This window comes from Tenrec ecaudatus, chromosome 2 (genome assembly GCF_050624435.1).
Source record: "Tenrec ecaudatus isolate mTenEca1 chromosome 2, mTenEca1.hap1, whole genome shotgun sequence".
NCBI classification, from domain to species: Eukaryota; Metazoa; Chordata; class Mammalia; order Afrosoricida; family Tenrecidae; genus Tenrec; species Tenrec ecaudatus.
Window position 1 is genome coordinate 116,483,195 of NC_134531.1, and position 23,982 is coordinate 116,507,176.

General features: G+C 45.3%; 1 protein-coding gene across 1 annotated transcript in view; it reads left to right on the forward strand.

Annotated features, from left to right (window-relative positions):
- The window catches only part of KCNN2 (potassium calcium-activated channel subfamily N member 2), a 202,240-nt gene that overhangs the window by 135,177 nt on the left and 43,081 nt on the right, over positions 1–23,982 (forward strand). Inside the window, exon 5 of the mRNA XM_075543082.1 lies at positions 20,067–20,208. Within this exon, the coding sequence (XP_075399197.1) occupies positions 20,067–20,208 (142 nt within the window). The remainder of the gene's footprint in view (positions 1–20,066; positions 20,209–23,982) is intronic.

Here is a 23,982-nt window from a genome sequence, read left to right on the forward strand (position 1 = left end):
GCAGCATACGTTATAACCTGGTATGCACACACAAATGGAATTGGAAATTAAATACTTAATAAAGGCAAATGCGTCTGTCTATAAAGTGTTCAAGCTGCTTTTACATCAGTGAGAAACTTTATTTTTAAAATGTGATCTTTATTGGAAATATGCAAGTTAACAAAGAGACGTGTCAACTGAACCCAACAGAACCAAAGAAAGCCGTTGTGTGCTGTATTACCCTGCCGATGAGGCGTCCCGATTAGTTCTGTGGTACGCGACGTAGCTGCACAAAGAACATTTTCACAACGTGGCGCAGATGTTGTTTACCAATCCTGACACAGAACAAATGATACACATCATAAGATCAGCATGCGGACCCATCCCTCTATTAAAAAAAATCTCTGTTTTTTAGAGGTCCACACATCACTTACCGTTTTGAAAACTTAAGGACTAAGGCACTGAGGGAAGGTGTTCTGAAGGAGAGGTACCTGTCTGGCTGTCCAGGTCATTTGATCGGGAAAGCAGTCCCCTAAAAGCAGTAGCTCCCTGAAGCGATCCTCGCTCGGACCTCACCTTGGGCACCAGTTGTGTCTTACAAGTCAGGGCAGGGCCGTGCGAATTGACCCATGTGGGACAGGTAAGGACAGGAGGGTTTTTTCCTGCTTTCAAAGAGCAGGATGATTACTTCCGAGTCGTGGCTTTCAGAACTGCAGAAGGACTTCGTTTGGAAGCCCTCTTCTTACCTCCGGCCTGCTTCTCGGTTTAGCAGTCCCCTGCAGGAGGGAGACATTGCGTGTCTGAATGAGTTCTTGCACGCAACTCAGTCAAGATTGAATTTATTTCTTTAAAATGGTCATTCCTTTCTTTTGCCCCAGGGGCACCGTAACAAAATATGCCACCGAATGACAGAGTGACACCAAATAGGCACAAGATGTCGTGTCGATGTGCCTGCAGTCTGGGAGCCCGGCAGTCAGAGAAGATAAAGTACTTACTAATGTCATTCAACAAGGGCAGAGGGGGCTTGCAGAGTCAACACGATGGCCGAATTAAAAGAGCTGGGCTGCTAAGACCTGATTATGCGTGGTCTGCGGCCATGGGCCACCCTATGACTCTCTGGTCCAGTGCTGCCCAACATGGCGGCCATTACCTACAGATGGCTACTTAATTTTTAATTGAACTCAAATGAGATGAAGTTGAAAAATCACCTCCTCATTCGCAGTAGGCACATTTCATGTGATCTATGGACACAGGCTTCTCGTGGTGACTGTCTTGCGCAGTGCAGATGTTGAAACGCTTCATTAGTTTTGCAGAAGTTCTTTTAGACAGTGTAGCAGTGTAGTCGATGCAAGTTATTCTAACTTGCATATTTCCAGCTCATATTATTTTTCCTAGAGGCTGCCTCAAAACCTAGGTAGAGGACTTGCAAATGCTTATTACTCTCTTCTGGAGCACACCTCCGGTCACCAAATTGTACACACACGAATTCTTAGCACTTGGTTTGCTAGGACCAAGAACAAGTTCTGGGCAGCAGGCTCGCAGCCTTCCTGCAGAATCACCAGCCCCCTCTCTCCAGCAGACCTATGGCCTGGAAATTCACGCTTTTGACAAGATTTCTCATGTTCCTTGGGCCTTTTGAACAGTTTCAGATCTGGCCATGCCTCAGAGTAGCAAGCCTTTCTAAATGAAAAAAAAAATTGAAAGCCACATTATTCTCTCTCTGTTGAGCTGTGATGTGCCTGTGCTGTGCGTGTGAACAGTTCTACTGAAATCCCGCCTGGCTTTACAGAGCCCTACCTATTCTGCCCCTGCCGCTCTTCTGCCTCACTTCACACTGCTTGTGCTGCTTCCAGCTCACTGTCTCGAACCACTGTCTGGTTCGGGAGCACGCAGACTCTTCTGCAGGGCCCATCAATGCCCTCCACGACCTCTGGCCTGGAGGAAAGCTGTGTTATGTGCTCTGGAACTACTAGAGACGAGTGTGTAATCCAGAGTGCATGAGAAAGCAGCTCTTCTTGACGTTGACTTGTCCTGTCTTCTTCATATAATCTTTCTCCTTTCTCAAATAGCTGCAGGAGTGTATTTTCTCTGGGAAGGTTTATCTGATGGCTTTGCATTTTCACTTTCTTTAACACTGCATAATACATAATCCCCCATGATCGCACAAGAAAAGGTATTATTCCTTTGGCCTGGCCAAAAACACTCCCCATAATCGCCGAGCTGTTCTTAGTTTAACCCGCCCAACAGACCCCTTCCTGCGCGGGACAGAGAATTATTTGAAAAGGCTCTTTTAGCCATAGTCCAGCGGTTCTCAACCGTCCTCATGCCGCGACCCGCCACCCTTTAATACAGTGCCTCATGTTGTGGTGACCCCCCCCCCCAACCAAAAAGTTATTTTCGTTGCTACTTCATAACTATAATTTTGCTACAGTTATGAATTGGGTAACCCCTGTGAAAGGGTCGTTTGCCCCCCAAAGGGGTCACGGCCCACAGGTTGAGAACCACTGTCAGTCTTTATGATTCTCATCAAAGGACTTTTAAGAGAAAGTGGGGGAAGGTTATAAGTAATTCACCTCTTGCCTCACTTGGGCAACATTACAAAGCTCGTTTAGGACTGGCAACAAATGCTCAAAGGGGCGGAGACTGTGCCACAAGCCTTGGCCCAAAGGGCCGCAGCAGGGCATGGTTTCTAACTACTGACCTTGTGGTTAGCAGCCCAATGCTTAACCACTACACCACCAGGGCTCCTGACTGTGACTATAAAAACATGGACCTGTAACATGAGTCTAGGTCAGTTTTGCCTTGAGCCACCTCAGCAGCAGAAAGAGACGATCTCTCCATTTTCACGAAGAGAGAGCCAAGAGTGGAAAGTGCCCTTTGGGCTCCAAGATCCCTGTATACCCCCGGATCCAGGGACAGGAAGTTGAGACACCACGGGAGTGGCAGAGGCCTGGTCAGAGGGCGCACAGGAGAAAGCCTTCAGGCAGGAGGCTGGAGGGCGGAGTGGGTGCACCAGGCACTTCATTAGGGGGCTCGGCTTGCTCGCCCCCCAGAGGTAGGGCTGCGGGCCTTTGGGCCACGGCTCATGGCACGGTGGCCGCCCCTTTGAGCATTTACTGGTGTAGAGCTTTGTACCATTGCCCACGTGAGGCCCGAGGTCAAGGCGTCCCATAGCTGCGGGCATGTCTCGGGAGAAACCAAAGAACTGTGTCTTGAACATTTCTGATTCTGAATTTCAGCCAGATAGCACCCTTAATCTCGAGTCTGTGAGTTCTGCCTTTCCATTGAATGAACAATTTTACTGAGAATTATACAGTGTTAGGAAGGGGACAGAGATGCTCTGGTGGGATAGTTGGGCTGCTAACTTTAAGAGCAGCAGTTTAAAACTACCAGCCAATTATAAAAATATATATATCACCTTATTTTCAGTGTTGCTTAAAAACTGATGGGAAAGATCAGCTTTTTAAGCTAGCCATTTACACACACACACACACACACACACACACACATATATAATCATTTTATTGGGGGCTTGTACAACTCTTATCACAATCCATACATGCATCCATTGTGTCAAGCACATTTGTACATTTGTTGCCATCATCATTCTCAAAACATTTTCTTTCTACTTGAGCTCTTGGTATCAGCTCCTCATTTTCCCCTCCCTGCACCCCCAAATCCGTGATAATTTATAAGTTATTATTATTTTAAATAATATCGTATTATTTTTAAGTCACCTCAATGGAACTGTATTATGGAAAGAAGTGTGTATACACCTTCTGTCTGGAATAAACCCGGACACGTATGGACTGGAAGAACACTTTTTGGCGGCGACCCTTTCTGTCCTGTAGAAACACTGCTAGGTAACCTGATTAACTCCTCTGTGCAATACAACGTACATAAACTAATTTCTAAAAATCTGTGTAAGAAAATCATAACCAAAAATAATATGTGCGCAATGCTTTTTCCATGGAAGAAGAACGTCCACTTTTCCAAATACTTTACAGATCTCAACTCCTCACACACTCACAGCCATCAGTAGGGTGGGGGATGACTTTGTAACTATTTGAGAAGGAGCCAGGTGAGGCACAGTAAGGTTAAGCACCTGGCCAAGGTCCCACCGCTTCACAAGTTAGTTATGAATGCAGCCGCCAAGTCTGTGTCCTTAACAGACCAGTATGCTCTGCTGCCTTGGGCCTTACCACTCCAATGTCATGAATGAGGAAACAGGCTCAGGGAAAGGGAGTGACGTCAGAGGAGCACCACCACAAACCGAATCCTCCTCATTGGCAATACAGAGAGCCATCATCAACCCAAGGACCGAAGGCCAGTGCTCACAATACCCACAAACAGGTTCCCTGAAGAGCATGGAGCTTCTTCTGCCAAGGTGCTGGTGCAGATCTGTTGACTTGATCTCTAGCTATCATAGCTCCACCCAGAGTTCCGTGTGCATTCCAATCCAGCTCTTCCACTGGGGAAGGGTTTTGCTACCAGAAGTTTTCAGTAAGTCAGTTCTGACTTATGGTGACCTCTTGTGTGTCAGGGGGCTCCACAGAATTATCCGTAGCTGAGGTATGGGAAGTTGACCACTAGATTTTTCTTCCAAAGCCACCTCTTGGTGAACGTGAACCACCAATCTCTCAGTTAGCAACTCAGAGCTTCGCCATGTATGCCACCCAGGGACTGTAAAAGTTAAGTTCCTATGAAACTAATTTTATCATTTTCATAGAAGGCCCCCCTGGTGGTCTAGTGGTCGTGCAGTGAGCTGCACCACGTGACCAGCAGTTTGAAGCCTTCAGCCCCCGCACTGGAGAAAGACTTTCTACATTAGAAATGAGTTATTGCCTGGAATCCACAGGGCCCTGCAGGGTCTCAGTGACTAAGATTGACTCAAAGGCAGTGAGGGAGAGAGTGAGGCTGGTGGGCAGGCATTTGCCCAATCGTTCACCAAGGGTAGAATTTAAGAAGACTCTTGTCATGCGGTTGTGTTAAAGAGATGAACAAGCTCCTGGGATTTGCCTACACCACCCAGTCCTTGGTGGCCCTGAGCAGCCTGGAAAACAGCCAAAGCACCCAGGCAGTTTCTCCATTCAGGCTTCATTTGGCTTTGCTCCTTTTCCACGATTCCAGAACATTCATCCCACCAACTGGGCAAGCTGATGTTGCGATTCTCCTTGGAACAATAGCTGCCGTCTCTGATGCCAGTAATGATGAGTCACCCGACCGAGCAGTGTGTTTTGCTGAGTCCCTTTGACTGGTCATGTATCGCCTTCAGCTTGCTTCCACAGGTGGTAAGCATTCAACCAGGCGTGTTGATCACCATAAATGTTCCCAAGATATTACAAATTGAAGAATAATGAGAGAATTCGGAGTGGGCTCCTTTATCATTGTTTCCTACTGGAGCAGAGGGAAACTAGCACACATGAGTGAAAGCTATGTGAGATGTCTGTGTGCTACACAATGAGGGTGACTTTTAAAACTGGGGGGGGGGAAGTAGCAGGCTAGCTAGAGTCAAGGATCCCTGGTGATGTTGTGGATCGGTGTTGGGGTGCTAACTGCAATGTCAGCAGTTTGAAACCACCTGCTGCTCTGTGGGGAAAAGACGGGCTTTCTACGCCCATCACCAGTCACAGCGGGTGACTGGGAGTCAGCTTCAGCTTCAACTTGATGCCAGTGTGTTTATAAAGATACACATCGTGTCCGTTGACGGGTGTGACAAGGGTGTCCTTGAGGATGTTAGGCACTGGGGGATTGGAAGGCTCTGTGCGGTGTTGGGGGTAGTTGCGGGTGGGGGGGAGATCGTCGAGAATGCTTCGTTGACTGCACACGCTCCTCTTTCATGAACTTGAACTATGTTTTCATTTAGTTCATGACATTTGGCGTTGCGGTCTATATTTTAGCTGCCCCTGAGGCATCAAACAAGGTGCAATTAGTCGGTACGCTAAGACTAATTTTTAGAATTGTAGACGGGGAACATTTCAGCTGTAACCTTGAGAATGGCCTCAGACAAGCTGTGCTCCTGTGCCTCAGCTTGCCTGGCGTCCCCTTTGGCTGCGTTTCCCTCAGACTCTGCTCTCTGCCGCTGTTCTTTTTCTCCAGCATCAAGCTGTGAGTGCCAGGCGTGCTTTGCTTCCTTAGAAGCCTGGTCTGGGACCAACCGCCAAGTGCTGGGGCCGAAGCACTTTGTGCCACATGCGCTAGGAAGAAATGTTCGTGTGCTGTAATTTGAGAACTGAACATTTAGAATGAACTCATGAGGACTGCTAACTGTCGGTGTGGCACCGTAAAGCTGTGTTGATCTACAGCGTCCCATCAAAGACGTCTCAGGAACACACGAGTGTATATTCTCTAGACACAGAAGTACGCCGTCACCTCCATCTCTGCCACCGCTTCCCAGGCGTGTAAAGATGGCTGTGCTGGCCTCGCTGGGGTGGGAGGGGAATGGGGTAGTGTAGGAAGACTGTGAGCAGACTTCTGTTTGCTGAACATCTCTCCTTCTTCCTAAGCTCCTCTTTCACGGTTGATCCGCCCTCGCTCCTTAGTGCTTGGCCCTGCCAGACAGAGCCTGATGTTTCTGACCTCTCCAGCTCTCTCTATGTCCTTCCCTCCTTCCTCTCTGCCCTTCATCCCCCTCCTGGGGCTACAAGTCACTTTGCTCTTTAACAAAGCAACCAAGTGTGGAATAGGACCAAAGGGGGCCAAGCCAAGAACTGGAGCTGTCTGCACTTGTTAACACCACATTGATGCCACCCCACTGATAGTCGAAACAGAGTTTAGCTTTAAAAGCCATGACTTTCTGTAGTGGCTCCTTTTAGACCATTAGAAAATGCTTTGTCTCTGAAACAACATACAAATAATCCTTATCTACTGGCCCAGTCACGTTTGGATAACACTGCATCTCAGTGCTCACTGTCACCCAGGGCAAGAGAGGAGTGATCCTCCTCTTAGGCAAAAGAACACATCTCAGAGCTCAGGGACCTGGGTCAGACAGCGTGAGAAAGCAAGGTGACGCCTGTCAGTCATTCTTTGGCTCTAGCCTCTGATTAAGCACACCAGACTTTTATATTTTCCAATGCTGGTGCACATGGAACCCAGCCCAGGAAATAAATCCACAGGGAAGTTTGGCCTACAGATTGGGAGCTAGAGGCTGGCCTTCGATCTAGATCAGCAGTTCTCAACCTGTGGTTGTGACCCCTCTGGGGTCGAACAATCCTTCACAGGCGTCACCCAATTCTTAACAGTAGCAAAATTACAGTGATGAAGTAGCAGCAAAAATACCGTATATACTCGTGTATAAGCTGAGTTTTTCAGCACAAAACATTATACATGGGTCAGTGGTACCCCAGCAAGGTGTAACATCTCACTGACCCCCACCCCCACCCGGAGGTAACAGGATGAGCGCTGTTTTGTCTTGTCCTGGGCGATTGCCGCTTCTCCGCTGTTCATTCAAAACCCCACTAACACTGCAGGGCTTTGAATGTTTGTTTACTCACACCTAACCAATCAGAGGCATCCTATGATGTGGACGGCTCCAATTCGCAGAAGCACCCGTAGTCATTCACTATGCCGGCTGCTGAACTGGTAAAGATGTGTCTGTGGCTGTGCTGTCTTTCCCCTCTGGTCTCTATGTTAATTCACATCCTGCATCCCCCGCCTGCAGGGACTTCCCCCCACCCCCTCCCAGCTAACACATCCTGAGGGGCGGGGCGGGGTGTGTGTGTGCATTACCATGAAATTTCTTTTTCAAAGTCTTGGTTTTTTATCTCATTAGAAATGGATACTCTTGAACCAAAACAAAAACACCAGTCATATGAGGCTGGTTTCAAAATGAAGGTTGTGTCAAGAGCAGAAGAGAGCAATAACAGTATTGCAAATAGGGAATTCTTGTTGACAAAAAGCAAGTGAGGGAGTGGTGGAAAATGAAGGCTGACTTGGGACAGATTCCAAAAGCTAAAAAAGCTCCTCTTGGTTTAACATCTTTTTATGGGGCTCTAGAGAGTGAAACGCATAAATGGGTTATGGAGTGTCATCAGAATGGTTCCTGCCTAACACACATGGGAATCCACATACGTGCTCTACAAATGGCTAAGGATGACAAATGTAATGCACCAGGCATTGAAAAATTTGCTGCATCAGCAGAATAGTGTACCCACTTCATCAATAGGTTTGACCTATTATGTTTGAGACAAAGAACAAAGATTTCCCAGAAATTGCCACAAGACCTTGAAGAAAAAATTATGTCATTCAGTTATTTATTATAAAACAAAGGATTTATAATTATGACCTGGCAGATATTGGGAATGTGGATGAAACTGCCATGACTTTTGATCTTCCAAGCAACAGAACTGTGACAAGTTTAGGAGAAAAAACCATTTTTCTCAAAACCACAGGAAATGAAAAAAAAAACACTTTACAGTTGTTCTATCATGTTTGGCTAATGGAACTAAGCTGTGTCCTGTCATTTTTAAGAGAAAGACCTTGCATAAAAAGATAAATTTCCCACCAAGAATTACTGTACATGTTAAAGGCTGGATGGATGAACACAGAACAAAAAAAAATGACTGGAAGAAATTTGGAACTGACGACAGGAGCAGCCTTAAAGAAAAATCCATAGTTACTTGTTTGGGATATGTTCAGAGCCCACCTATAGGATGTAAAAAAATTGGCAAAATTAGTAAAGTTACTTTAGCCGTTATTCTAGGTGGGTTTACATCTGTACTGCAGCCTCTGGATGTATCTTTGAATAAGCCTTTTAAAGACCGTGTGCGAAGGATGTGGCATGAGTGGATGTCATCTGGTCAAGCCCGACTAACAAAAGGAGGAAATCTCATGAAGCCTGACGAAGAGTTAATAGCAAAGTGGGTTCGAGATGCATGGGAAGGCATTCCAGAAGGCATGGTGTGACGTGCCTTCCAGAAATGTAGTATTAGTAATGCTATGGATGGCAGTGAAGACTGCACTTTATATGAAAATGACAGCAGTGATGGTGATGACGGCGATCTCAGTGAGGACAGCGTCTATGATGACCTTACACCAGCTGAAGCTCTGCATTGGGATACAGATGATGATGAGGAATCCGGTTTTGAAGGATTTTTAACTCTTTACATTTTAGCTTGGTTGCTGACTGAGCTCAGGGAATAGTACTCTTAAGGTGTCATTGTTGATACCTCATTGTTTTTGTTGAACCTATTTTCCACTTACTGTGCTGGTTTACTAATGTTAAATGACTTGTTCTTTTATTTATGCTTTTTATTTTAAAATAAATATTTAAATACATTACCCCACTGATGTCTCAATTTTTAGTCATTTTATTTTCATTTGCTTTGATGATGGAAACTCACCAATAGCTTCTGCATTTTCCACCCTAGGCTTATACTCGAGTCAATTACTTTTTCTGGTTTCCCAGGTAATAATTAGGTACCTCGACTTATGCTCGTGTTGGCTTATATTCGAGTATATACAGTAGTTACATGGTTGGGCAGGTCACCTCAACATGAGGAACTGTATGAAAGGGTCGCGGCCTGAGGACGGTTGAGAACCACTGCTCTAGGGAGTCTCAAGCAGATAAAATGTGAGTAGGCTGCTGCATCAGGTGGACTACACACTGGATTTAGAAAGCAATCCATGCCCCCAAACCCACCACACACTGACCTCAGAGAAGCGCCTCTGATTCCTGGCAAAAATCCAGAACTGCTCAGTGTAGAAGTGAGCTCACGGACGGCTCATTCACTCCACGCAGGACCTCTCCAGGGAACACCACCACATCCAGGGCGGCCAGGAGAGACTCTTATTTGACTGTACTCCAGCAATGTCCTTTCACAACCCTAGGCCTGGCCAAACTCAGCCAAGCAGCCTGGAGTGTAAACTAGTACAGCGCTGCCACCTAGTGACTGCCTGCTGCATCGTTCTTCTCGGCCTCGGAGCTGCAATGCTGCAATCTGTCTGCCAGTCAAGATGCACGCTGGGGTCCTACAGGCTGGTTAGCGGCATCTAACTGAGAAGCAACAAAGCCCACATGGAAGAAGCACACCAGCCTGTGCGATCATGAGGTGTCGAAGGGATGAGGTATCAGGCATCAAGGAACAAAAAATTGTATCATAGTAAATGAGGGGGAGTACAGAGTGGGGACTCCAAGCCCATCTGTAGACAACTGGACACCCCCTGTCAGGGTGCAGTGTAGCAATGATGAATCGTACAACTTCCCTCTAGTTCTTTAATGCTTCCTCCCCACCTACTATCATGATCCCAATTCTACCTTACAAATCTGGCTAGACCAGAGGATGTACACTGGTACAGATAGGAAGTGGAAACACAGGGAACCCAGGACAGATGAACCCTTCAGGACCAGTAGTGAGAGTGGCGATACTGGGATGGTGGAGGGAAGGTGGGGTAGAAAGGGGAAACAGATTATAAGGATCTACATATACCCTCCTCCGTGAGGAACGGACAGCGGAGAAGTGAGTGAAGGGAGACGTCGGACAGTGTAAGATATGACAAAATAATAATAATTTATGAATTATCAAGCATTCATGAGGGAGGGGAGAGGAGGGAGAGAGGGGGAAAATGAGGAGCCGATATCAAGGGTTCAAGTAGAAAACAAATGTTTTGAGAATCATGAGGGAAACAAATGTACAAAAGTGCATGACAAAGTTGATGTATATACGGATTGTGATAAAAGTTGTATGAGCCCCCAATAAAATGATTTTTTTAAATCTGTGAAACAAGTCACTTGGATCCAAAATATTTTCTTTATTTAATAGTGCATTATTAATGTGCTCCTCTCTGTTGATAAGGAGAGCTGAAATAAGGTCCTAATTCATTACCGCAAAAAAAAAGGCACACACACACCTTTTTACTTTTTCACTCGATGCAAGACGAAGAAAAATTCCAAATGTGCAAAGGACCCAACTAATCAAAGCTTTTTAAAAAATAGTAAATTTGGTGTTTTAAAGTTAGCAAAGCATTAGTTGATTTATGAAAATGCGAGCTGGCGCGTTCCTGAACTAAAACTGGATTCAGAGGCACTGTTGTCCCGCCTGGCTCTGCCGGCTTCCTTTGGTTGAGCACTGCTTTGAGGAAGACTCTATTGTGGTCCTGGGGACCCTACAGCTTGCGGCGCTTGCGTACCTGCAGGGGACGAGGAAGATGTCATCGTAGACACGTCAGATTCTCGGACCTGAAAGGACTTTCTGTAAAGTGTTTACAGAGCTGTTTCAAACAGCCCATTTCAGTGTTTTCACTTAGACACTCTCACTCCGATCGGTATTTATTTAGCTGAGCTTTAAATTGATTGGTCCCAGTTCAGTCATAGCTGACCAAGCAAAACTAGAAAGGGACCTGAATTTGCAAAACTCGATGTGCTGAAATTATCACTGGCATGGGAAAAGTGTGGGTAGGCGCCCTCCTAGATACCTAAGTCCCATTGTAGAAAAGAGGAGAGGATGCATGCTGCCATGCATCGCAAACACATTTCTTGGGTGGCAGAGTCAGAAACAGTGATGCCCGGCCTAACAATGGTGCCTGATAATGCCACCACAAACGTGCGCTGCTTAACTAGTCTTGGCGATAGTCCAGGCTCCTACTTCAGACTCCTGAGAGATGCTTCTGCTGAGTCTCCCATTCCAGGGGTTCAACTCATAATTATACCTGTTCCAATTATCATTTCAGTACACCCACATTTTACAAATTTGCATCTGTTTCAATTTTCATGAACCAGTCCAAAGCCCTGATTTGTACTAAAGAGTTAGACCTAGTGGGTTTAAAATTTTAATTTAATTATAAACTCTAGTGGTTATCATTAAATTATTAGATAGTTTTGTCATTATTTAAAATCAGTTTTGTATTTCCTTGAGATATCAATATTCCTGTTATTCATATTCTTATAAGCTTGTATATGGCCCCCACTATCATTATTATTATTCCTGAAATGTGATTTTCTTTCTTACTAGGCTCTAATCTCTCAAAAGCACGTACTATTTTTATTCACTACATTTCCCTTGCCTTCAAAAGTTCTTTTATGCATGTAGATTTCTGACACGTTATTGAAAGAGTTTCTCTTGAAATAGAACTAATGGATGATTCTGGGTTTAAAAAGAAATCTCCGTGTCATGGCTCCAACCTCAGATATCTTGACTTAATTGGTTGTGTGTGTGTATGTGTGTGTGTGTATCCTCGGGTTAACTTAATGCAGGACATTTCCCCCTCTGAACTTAGTCCTGAGCCCCCGTTGCACGTTGTCCTTTTGAGTCCGTTGATGGCTTGCTGTGTTCAGGCCTCCTTACAGTGTTGCAAAGCAGGCCTACCACTCCAAGGACTGAGGTGTGCTTAAGCCACGCCATTGTTATTTTCAGTGGCCTCACATGCGTGTGAGAGTTGGACAAACAGTGAACAAGACACCAGAAGAAGTGATGCATTTGATCTATGGTGCTGGGGAAGAGGCTGAAGAATACCACGACTTGCCAGAAGAATCAACAGATCTGTCTTGGAAGAACTACAGCCAGAACGCTCCAGAGAAGGAGGATGGCGAGACTTGATAACGTGCATTTTGGACATGCGAGCAGGCGAGATCAGCCCTGAAGAAGACAACATACCTGGTAGACTAGAAGGACAGCAAATCACAGGAAGACTTTGACAAGCTGAAGTGACCTAGTGGCTGTACTGATAGGCTCAAACACTTGTGCGGATGGCAGAGGATGGGACAATGTTCTGTTGTGAAGAGTTGCTATCAGGTGAAACTGACTCGATGGCATCTAACAAAAACCGTAAATGGTTTATTGAGGAACCCCAGGTGGTGCAAATGACTAAGTCCTGGACCAGTAACCTAAAGACTGATGGTTCAAACCCATCCAATGATTCCACGGAAGAATGGCCTGGTTATCTGCTTCTGTCAAGTTGACAGCCAAGAAAACTCTGTGGGACACTCAGTGCTATGCGCTTGAGTGAGCTGGGCAACACCTAACACCAACAACCCCACCCCACTGCCCTCAAGTCAGTCCAGATTCACAGTGCCGCTACATGGGTTTCAGAGACTATGAACCTTTATGGGCACCCCTCCATCTTTCTCTGTGGAGCAAACGGTGTGTTTGAAACCCTCCTCAGTACTAGCCCACTGCCACCAGGGCTCTTCAATGGCGTCAGTTTCAATTAACGGACTCAATGATTTGAAACTCGTTCACTTACTGTAAATCTGCTTGAAGACTGCACGCACAGAGAGGGGAGTTGGAGGGAAGTTAAGCATAGGCCTGTCGCCTCGCTGAAACGGCAAATGATAGAATAGCTTCACTACTGACGTGAAGATGAAAGGGGTACAACCACACAGGAGCTGCCTAGTGGTCGGATGACTCACCTGTGAATTAAGTGGGGGTCATGATGCATGCTTCTCACCCCAAGGAGACACCCAATTTTCTCGACCTCCAATGCTGGCAAGCGTGCTCCATGCACAAATGCGCCTGCTCTGTGGGCAAGCAGAGCAGCGTGGGACCTGAAGTACCCTTGTTCAACTCCAGCTCTTGTTCTTCCTGTCCCCAAATCAGGCAAGAGAGATTACTTCTTCCCTTACATACACGGTAAGACAATTACGTAGTCTTACAGGCAACTACTTGTGATGTTTATGATCTGCCCCCCCCCGCTCCTTTGAAACCTTCAAGATCTTTATTCTGGAAATTTTCCATTTTGCAATGATCTGCTAGATGTCCCCCTTCCCCCCTCTAATTCAATATGCAGATAACTCGGCCTAGCCTTCCCTTGAGAAATGCCTGCCTTTAGTTTTATGTCATTCCATTTGCTCAGCTCTCCTTCTGGGGAGCCAATTGTTGGCTCCTCTAAACTGATTCTCTGAGAATTCTATCCTTTTTTGTTCTCTCTGTTTTATTTCCCCTTTTATCTTTCTGGGAAAATTTTGCCATTGTATATTCCATTCTAACTATGGTATTTCCCTCTGCAATTTTAATTCTCCTTTCTTAACATTCACTTGTGCCATCTTGGGGACATCCTGTTCTACTTTACAGACACAATAGCACCCTTGGGTTTTTCCTGACAGCACCTGCCCAGGTCACGTGCCTCCCCCCGTCACCCCCATGCCCCTGGATTCAGTTTCACTGCAATCTTCATAGTCCCCCATCTTTCTCCTTCCCCCACTTTTTTGGTGCACATCTTTTGAATTCAAGAGTGAGAAATGGAGGCTGATTTACCTTGTAGAAGCAGAAAAGTTTACTGTCTGGTAGAAATCATGGTGCAAAGCTGAGTTTTCATTATTCATTAAAAATAATTGGAGGGAGGGAAAATGAGCTGATACCAAGGGCTCAAGTACAAAGCAAATGTTCTGAGAATGATGATGGCAACAAACGTACAAATGTGCTTGACACAATGGATGCATGGATGGATCGTGGTAAGAGGCCCCAATAAAATGATTGTTTAAAAAAATCACCCCCATCGATCCAATGCGGACTCCTGGCTACCCTGGAGGCGAGCAGAGAGCTGCCCCTGTGGGTTTCTGATTCTGTAACTCTCTAGGGGATTAGAAAGGCTAGTCTTTCTCCCACAGACCCTTATCAGCAATGACTCTTAGGAGAGCAGGAATCTCTGATTAAACATGCTCTGCTGCTCACAGAACCATCAGGGCTTTCAACACCCCATGAGTGCCTTGAACAAAAGGACTGGCAATCTACTTCTAAGAGGTCAGTCACTGAGGACCCTGGGGCACAGTGCAACTCCCGAGCCCACACCATGCCACATCTGTTCTCAGAGGCTATTCTGACTCCCAGAGGGAAATATTTTCTCTCTCTCTCTCTCTCTCTCTCTCTCTCTCTCTCTCTCTCTCTCTCTCTCTCTCTCTCTCTCTCATTATTGGGTTCTATTCTTGGACAGGGAGTGAAGAAAATACACTAGAAGCTGCTCTTCCATTTGGAAGCACTGACTCCCCTTGGAGCTCTTAGCTGTGCCCTAGGTCCCGAAGTCTCCAATTGCTCATCAGAGACACACCTTTCTCCTAGAGAGCCCGCATTCTAGATGTGGATGCTTAATCGGTTATGTTATCCGATTTGGAGCTCGCCCGCCCACTGCATGCTGCGTGCTGTCTGCAAGTGAGTCTTAAAGGAGGTTTTCCTCAATCTCTATTGCTTGTCCGTGTCACCTCAATATGAAAGTCTCTGCTTTGAATTTGGGTACGTGGGTTATTTATTTTAAACGTCGTTACAGATGCAGTTTGGCAAATCTGTTTCCTTTTATTGTGCTTTCTATTTGTCACATCTGCTCTTTGTTGTCCTTCTCGCTGCCTTCTTTTGGATTTTAAAAATGATTTCATCTTTTTTGGCCTGTCAGCGATTGCTCTTTGGGGGTCCTTTATGGTGATGGAGTCTTTGCATAAATGGCTAAGTGTTCAACTACTAACCAGAGGTTTGGCAGGAGTGTCTTGGAAGAAAGGCTGGGTGATCTACTGCCCAAAGGTCGGAGCCCTGAGAAACTCTACAAACTACATTTCTGTTCTGAGACACATAAGGTCATCACCGTGAGTGAAACTCCACTCAGCACAGGCTTTGACTCTTGGGGTGTGGGGTTTATACAAGGGTTTCTCATAAGCTACTTCAGGATACTGAGTCAGGACATGGATGCAGTCTAGTCTCAACAACCGCTTGGCCCCAAACCAGGTAGAATCTGCAGAGGGTGACCCCTGAACAGATTGTCAAATTGCCAGGGCTAGGAAAGGGTTTCCAGGCAGAAGAAAGGGAGAGCTCAATAAAGAGGGAAACCTGTGAAAGAGGATGGCCCCTTTGCCTGCCAGTCAGATGGCCACGGGTTGCCAACAGCTCCTTGAGAGTGGTTTCTGGTTTCACCTTGACCCTGGCTCTTGTTGCTTCGGAAAAGGCACGGAGAGAAACAGGGTGGCTGGGCAGGGACTCTTTCATTCTGAGAGAAATAATCCAGGGACTCCATTGGAAAAATAATCCTTGTGAGCTTTCAAACATGTGGTGGAAAGTTCCTAGACTTGTGATTTGAGAAACGGTCCTAAGGCTGTAGTCAGTGATTAAAGAAGGAAAAGAAAGAAAGAAAGAAAGAAAGAAAGAAAGCATTTTGCTTCCTTTGAAACCTTGAAGTTGTTCCCATAATTTTTTTTAAATCTATGCAACGTGCAGTGCTGTTCAGTAAGTCTCCTCCCCAATCCCTTATTCTAAACACTCAAGATCATCGGGAATTCCTGGCACTCAACTGGACCAAACTTATAATGTGCCATGTGAGTCATTTCTGCATGGATTTTTCATAACAGTTCTCCTTGTGGAGAAGGAAGGCAGAATTGTCTGAGTTAGGTCTCACGAATGAACTTCTACAATGGAAAATGTTTTGAAAAAATTTTAGCCATGTAAATTGCACATCTTAATCATTCACAATGGTGTGAATCTGGCATAAATTCAAAATCTGGGGGTGTGCTAAGCAATAGTATCATCCTGATGATAAGTTGAAAATTTGTTTCTGAGTTACCCAGATAGAAATGTGGTGATTAGTCTAATAGTATCTAATTTGGTCCCTAATTAACTCATCTTATCTATTCACAACTAAGTATGCCTGAAAGTAATGTAAACGTGCGTGAAATGCTATTTTTTCCTTGTGAGCTATTTTTCAGACAGGTTTATTATTTTATAAGCAAAAATAGCTTAATTTGGCATTGAAAGTCAAGCCCTAAAATGCCAACTCCTCGAAAGATACGGGCTTCTCACGGACCCTCTCCGTTAAGATCAATGCCTCTCACTCGCTGTAATGCTGCTTGCACATACTAAATGACGACTGAGTGGGATAACGGCAGAGACCTTCAGGGGTTGGCAATGGGCCAAATCAAATGTGTATCTGTTTAGAGGTGGGCGACTAACAGAAGCCTGCTTGCTTACCTGCTCCAGCGCATGCGTTTTTCATCACGGGTTTTGAAAGTTAGCTGTACGCTTTGAAACCCAAATGAGAAGCGCTCCCAGAAAGCGCAGCAGAGAGTTCCGCAGTCACTCACGCCAAACGTGAGACTTCCAGGTAGATAACAGTCCAGGAGGCATTGCCCTCTACCCACTGCAACCATAGCAACGCTGGGGAGGCTGCCCTGGGGATACAAGGCATCTGAAATCTGAGTCATCTTTGTCGTTTCTCTCACAAAGAATAACCTTGGACCAGCAGGCAGTCCCCTCCGTTTGAGTATGGTTCACTGTGGTGACGGGCATGTGGTTCTGATCTTGGAAGCTTTGTCAGCGGTGTTTAAATACGAGCAGCATCACCCATGATCGCCAGATTTCAGACTAAGAAAGCCTAGGACAAAGGCCCTGATAACCGACTTCCAACAATTCGCCCATGAAGCCCCTCTGAACCGTCCCAGAAGATTGTCCAGTTAAGCACTGAAAGATGACATTACGCAATGGCTGCAGCAGTGGAGTACCCAGAGTGCCCCAGAACATGATGCTGGCATTTGACTGGGCAGCGGTGCACGGAGTCACCTTGGGCTGAAGCCGACTCAACTCATAACCAGAATGCAGCCAATGGTAATGCTTTGATCTCTCGCTGCGTACAATACCCTGACATGAAGGTTGCGCGTTGGCAATGGTCATGCTTTCTAATGTGTGACCGAGGACAATTTGATAGAGAGGGAGTGAAGACTGTCACTGTTTCAGCCTTTCATGATTGTGCAGGTGCTAAATCTATGTCAAATGAGGAAACGCAAGCGCCTTGTAATGTATTTGTACATTGGAGCCGTTGAGCCATTTGTTTTCATTGCATCAAACCTCTGCGCATCATGTTCAGGTAAGCAGAAACTTAGCACTAAAGAAAACAGGTAGAACGTTCACTCTTGCCCCCTGCGCCCCCCCCCCCCAATGTAACCCACCCCTTCATCAAGATGCAAGTCTCTCCATCTCCTCACTTCTTGGTGAGGAAGCCTCTAGGGCAGCGGTTCTCAACTTGGGGGTCGCGACCCCCTTGGTGGGTCGAATGACCCTTTCAGAGAGGTTGCCCGATTCATAGCAGCAGCAAAATGACAGTGATGAAGTAGCAACGCAGATAATTTTGTGGTTGGGGGGGGGCAGCACCACATGAGGAGCTGCATGAAAGGGCCGCGGCCATAGGAAGGCTGAGCACCCCTGCTCTCTGCTGAGCCCAATTACTGTGCCTCATATTAGGCTAGAGTCCCAAGCTGACTCCTGAGGGTCTTGCTTTGACCTAAAACCACGTTCTCTCATGGAGCCTCCGCCACGCCTGGGCAGCAGGCTCCCAGAACATGGACCCCACCAAGGTCCCCTTAGGTACATGTTCTGTATTGGCGTTTCGCAGCAGAAACGCACTGGCCCATTCCCTTAGAGTGCGAGCCCTTCACCTTGGCTTTTCCTTTGGCACCCACGGCCAGTCTAAGGGGCTCTTCTCCGGCCCATGAGGACAGTCCCATGGGTGTAGGACAATGGTCGGCCTCTACAGACCGCAAGATGCTCGTCCGCAGGAGCGGGCTGCCTGGTCTCACGCCTGCTTCTCCCACCGTGGGATGCACCACTCCGGCTGCTCACTGTGCAGCACCACTCACTGCGGCCACAGGCCTGCTCCCCTGGCTCCGCCTCCTTCTCTCTCTGGGAGGAGACAAATGCATGAATGACAGTAATAAGCCTCGCTTTTTGACATACCAAAAGGCGGAAGTGAGACCCACTGAAATCTTAGAGGAAGCCCTGTGTTTTAGTTCCAGAAGCAAGGAAGCAGAGTGTGAAGGAAAGAATAACAACAAAAAGACTGGGTGACGTCCGGTGTATTTGTGGTGTGGGACTAATGCTAGGGCTTCGGCGCTCATCTCTGGCTCTGCTCGCGAGGAGACCATGGGAAGGCAGGACCGAGTGAGTAGGAGGCCAGGGGGAACTATCTCAGGTAGCTATGGCCTGCTCAGTGGTGGAGAAACCAGAAGGGGGGCAAGAACGGGACCCCTGAGAGTGAGAGCCGGAGAGGAGGGAAGTTCGTAGAGAAAGGAATGCCTTTAATGCCCAGAAGAGCACGTTTGCGTCACAGCTCCACAGAACACGTCTGAGCAAATTCTTGCAGGTGAACCTAGTTTCACATTTGTGTGGGTGACAGGTAGTGTACCTGCAATACAGGACAAAGGCCAGCACCACTACTATTTCAAGAAAAAAATGTTAGAGGAAATCTATTTATTTTCCCCACCAGGACACTTGGACACCTCCAAGAAAAATCAGGATAAACCATCTCCTTTTCCCTCTTTTGCCCACAAACTCCTTGTATGTTAAATAAAAATTATCGATGTAACCGTGTTATCAAAGACCCAGTTTCCACCTTCCCAGAGAATGGTGGGTGTGGGACCGCTAGGAAGAAGTATGTAGTGTGACATAGTCCTGTCGCCGAGGAACACACAGATGGCCCACGATAGACCAGGGCTGGGGCAGGGAGAAGCGTACACAGGAAAGGTTTTTTCCACCTGAATTCACTTTGAAGCAAAACTAGGAACTATGACAGACATTAAGGGAGAGACAGAGACCAAGACAGTCCAAGCAGAAGGAACAACTTTGTTCAGGGGGACGGCGTGAGACTAGAGAAGTGTCAAAATCAACCAAACTCACTGCCAAGGAGTCATTGACGACTCACGGCAACCCTGTCAGACAGGGTGAGACTGCCCAGGGGCTTCTGAGATGGTAAGTCTTTACTGGAGTCAAAAGTCCCTTTTTTTTTCTCCCTCAGAGTGGCTGGTGGTTTCAAACTGCTGACCTCGCAGTTACTAGCCTAATGCACAAAAGTGCATATTTTTCTATACATTTAACACCTCTACAGTTGCAGATCAAGGAGTGATGAGGTATAGGCAAGAGCTGTGACGTATACAAAGGTAAATGTGTGTCTATAATGGGCAAATTAGGGGAAAAAAAACCAGTTTTTATAAAGTTGTCCTTTCTGATTTGCTTTCAAAATCAAAACACTTCACAATGTCGTTCATACTGAGATAGATTCTCAATTGCATTCATCATAACCATAAAGAGAGCAGTTCTTACAGAATGCTTAGTAACTTTGAGTCAAACTGTCCTTAGCTACCAGAACTACAAATTCATTAAGAAGCCCTGGCTCTGTTTGCTGTTTTTCAGGTACCATGATCAACAGGATGTTACTAGCAACTTCCTCGGAGCAATGTGGTTGATATCCATAACTTTTCTCTCCATTGGTTACGGTGACATGGTACCCAACACATATTGTGGGAAAGGAGTGTGTTTGCTTACTGGAATTATGGTAAGTGACTTTTTGCTTCCCTTCTTTATTTGTTCACGAGAAGGCACTGAAACTATTCAAACCACGTCCATTTCCAGATCCTCATCTTCCCCACAGCAGGATATCCATAAAAATTAATCCACTCTGTGCTGGGGAGAGCGCCCACAGTGCTCCCCAGAAGTCTGTTCTGTGCATAGTTCTTGTGAGGCACATGGGCTACATCATTGGTTGGAACACCTCACTGCAAGTTTATGGGCCAGTTCCTGAGATTGACTAATTATATCTAAGAGCATTGGCTTTGGAGTCAGGAAGCCCTTTGCTTGAGAGTGAGTGGTGCCATTTCCTAGCTGCACCAAGTTGAATAAACTTGTCAACTCTGAAACATCGTGTACTCAACTATGTACCATAACAGTAATATTAAGACATATCAAGATGCATTGATAATTGCTAGTGATTGGATTGCAGAGGCTGGAAACAAAGAAGGATCAGTAGTTGGAAAGTATGGCGTTGTTGATATAAATACTGTAAGAGACCACATGATAGAGTTTGCAAGACCAACGTTTATTCATTGCAAATACTCATTTTCAGCAGCAAAGTCATGACTATACACACACACCTCACCAGATGGATACAAAAGAATCAAATTGATTTTGATGGAAGAGACCACGGAGAATTTCAATGTCATCCATCAGAAAAGGACCAGGGGTCAAATAGCAAATAGACCATCAATGACTCAGATGCAAGTTCAATTTTTTAAAAATGAGAACAAATTCACAAGAACAAAAATACAATATTAAGTATATCCCACATTAAATACAAATGAGCCAATAAAGTGTGGGATGTCAGGAAGGGAATCATATGTGAAGAAAGCAGAAGACCATTGAAAAAGAAATAAAAGGCCAAAATGGATGTCACAAGAGATTCCGCCACTTGCTCTTGGACATAGATTAGCTAAAGTAAATGGAGGAAATTATTAAGTAAAGAGCTGAACAGAACATGTTAAAGATTGCTTGAGAAGACAGAATTTTAGAGTAAAATGCACAGACTTGGACTTACAAAACCCAAAGCTGCTAGACGCAAAGTCCACTAGGAGAGATTAATAATATTGATGCCCATTTAAAAGAAAGTTGTTGACCCCACAGGATGAGGAAAATTACTGAACACATACTTAATATCATATGCAAGTAAAATTTTTCTCAACATCATTGTTACAGGGCTGCAGCAGTACATTGACAAGGAATTACAGGAATGCCAGGCGCTCCAGGCAGATTCAGAAGAGGGTGTAGAACAAGAGACATCTTGGCTGCCATTAGATAGAGCTTACCTGAGAGCAGAGAACTTCAGAGAGAAGTTTACCTGTGTTTTATTGGCTATGCAAGTTAGGAGGCTTCAGTGCAAATGCTCTAACAGAAAGCGCTCTGGGTTGTAGTGATACCCAAGGGGCTACTAACTACATGAGCAGCCACTGGACACTACAGCAGCTTCTCCTCGGGAGAAAGATGAGCCTTTCTACTCCCGTAAAGAGTCACAGCCTTAGAGACCCACAGGAGCAGCTGCCCCCTGTCCCGTGGGGCCTCTATGAGTCAGAATCTTGTTTGACCCAACACACTGGAATGCTTGTTAAACACATTTCAAACAAACCCTAAAAATTACAAGAAAAGTGTTGTGCTACTGTTTTGGATTCACAATGTATACTTGAGGCTGAAAAGAAGCCAACAGTTATATTTTAAAAAGGACATTTGGTTTGTTTCATAGAAATATCATAGAAAAGAGTCTTTCCTGATAGTTTAAAATTATATTTCTACCCTGAGCACTACATATTCATGAACTTGGCTTCTTAAAATATGATTCATGACACAATCAAAGTTTGAGCTTTGTCCTATGTAGACTTTTAAGATCATGGCACAAAATAAACCATTACTTTCACAAAGAAATCTATGAAACACTACTACAAGAAAGCATCTAGGTCAATGACATAATAGAGCACAAAGACAATGTCTATGTCCTACTTTGGTGAGGAACGACGGGGACCTTAAAAACTTACTGGCAGCTGTCAATGATCAGCCTCTCCCCACTAGAAGCAAAGAAGAGTAAGGAAAATGAAAAGAGTCAAGGAAATTATTCACCCAGAGGACTAATGGGTCACACGCTCCTGTGCCTAAAGCCAGAAAAACTATAAGGAGCTTACCCACCACTTTGATCCCGACCACTGAAGTTTCTCCACACAAAAAAACAACAACAAACAAATGAAAAAGAGTCTGTCAAGTCAACATGGACACAAAGCAACCTATTGGACAGACTAGAGCTGGTCCTGCCTGTTTCTGAGGCTGTAAATCATATGGCAACAGAAAGTCTCATCTTTCTCCTGATGAATGAACTGCTACCTTGAAGTTAGCAACTTAATGCATAACTCGCTATGGCACCAGGGCCCCTACAGAAGGCCCTGGCTATTAAACACACACACACCACCACCACCAACCCCACCCACTGCCTTTGAATCAATGAGGTCACAGTCAGAGGGGGGCAGAAAAAAATATGGGAAACAAGTTCAACAGACCAGTCCTACAGGTAGGCTAGAGACTGATAGACTGTATCCCTCAGCGATTCTTAAGAGCCTTGAACTGAATCCACTTCCAGGGATCAACTTTCACCTACCCAAGAGACGGGTCTATGAGGATTCCGTGTTGGGCTGCGAACTTCAAGGTCAGGGTACATACCCACCAGCCACTTCAAGGGGGAAGGCAAAGGCTATCTGTACATGTAAAGCTTTACAGTCTTGGAAATTCTATAAGGATTGCTCGAGGTTGGAATCAAACCGATGGCATTAGCTATAAAGTGAATAAGATCAGGAACCATATAAAACCAAAAGAGCAGTGTTTGCCCCAAAATAATGCTCAGAAACCTGGGAGGGGCAGGGAAGGACCACTAGAAATGCATAGCCCAGGTAAGGAGTGTGCCATTACACGGAGGAGATTCCAAATGATGTCACAGAATAGAAGAGATATATATATATATTCTTCCATGGAAATTAATTTGCTTTTTAAACTGTCACCCAAACTACATGGATGGGATCTAGTGAGACAAATAATCCTTAAAAATATTGACTTTTATAAAGTTTAAAGAGGAAGAAAGAGCTTGACCCCCAACCCCCGCCCAAACACACACACACACACACACACACACACACACACTAATCCTGCTTTATTAACATAACAAAGACATGCCATTCCCAAGTGGGATTATAACTACAGCTATAAAATAAAACAAGACTCCCCCACAGCTATGGATTCAATTCCAACATATTTGCCAGAGGAGAGGGGTGTGCTCAGCTGGTAGGGACTTTATTCAAATCATAACACTTTTTCTCTGTCTTCATAAATAGAGTTTAAAAGCACTTTTAAATCTGCATGGAAATAAAAACGTAATAGATAATAAAATTTGTTGTGACATTGCTTCTGCCCTCTACAGTCCTGCTGAAACAATCCATCCCACAATTCTTAGGCTCCCACTTCATGCTTTATAAAAAATACTTTTTATTGTTTTAAAAAATACAGGTCACATTTGCCAATTCAAAAAATATCTTTCATGTATACAGTTCAATAGCAACCATCATATCAGTCATGTATAACCATCACCTTCAACAGAAGCCCATGCTTCTTAAACATTGATTTCCTCGCAAACCAACTTGGACAAAGTAGGATCTAGGAAAATTGGGAGTCATTGATAATAAAGTGGAATACATAAAGATTGATATCCTAAACATTAGTGAGCTGAAATGTCTTGATATTGGCCATT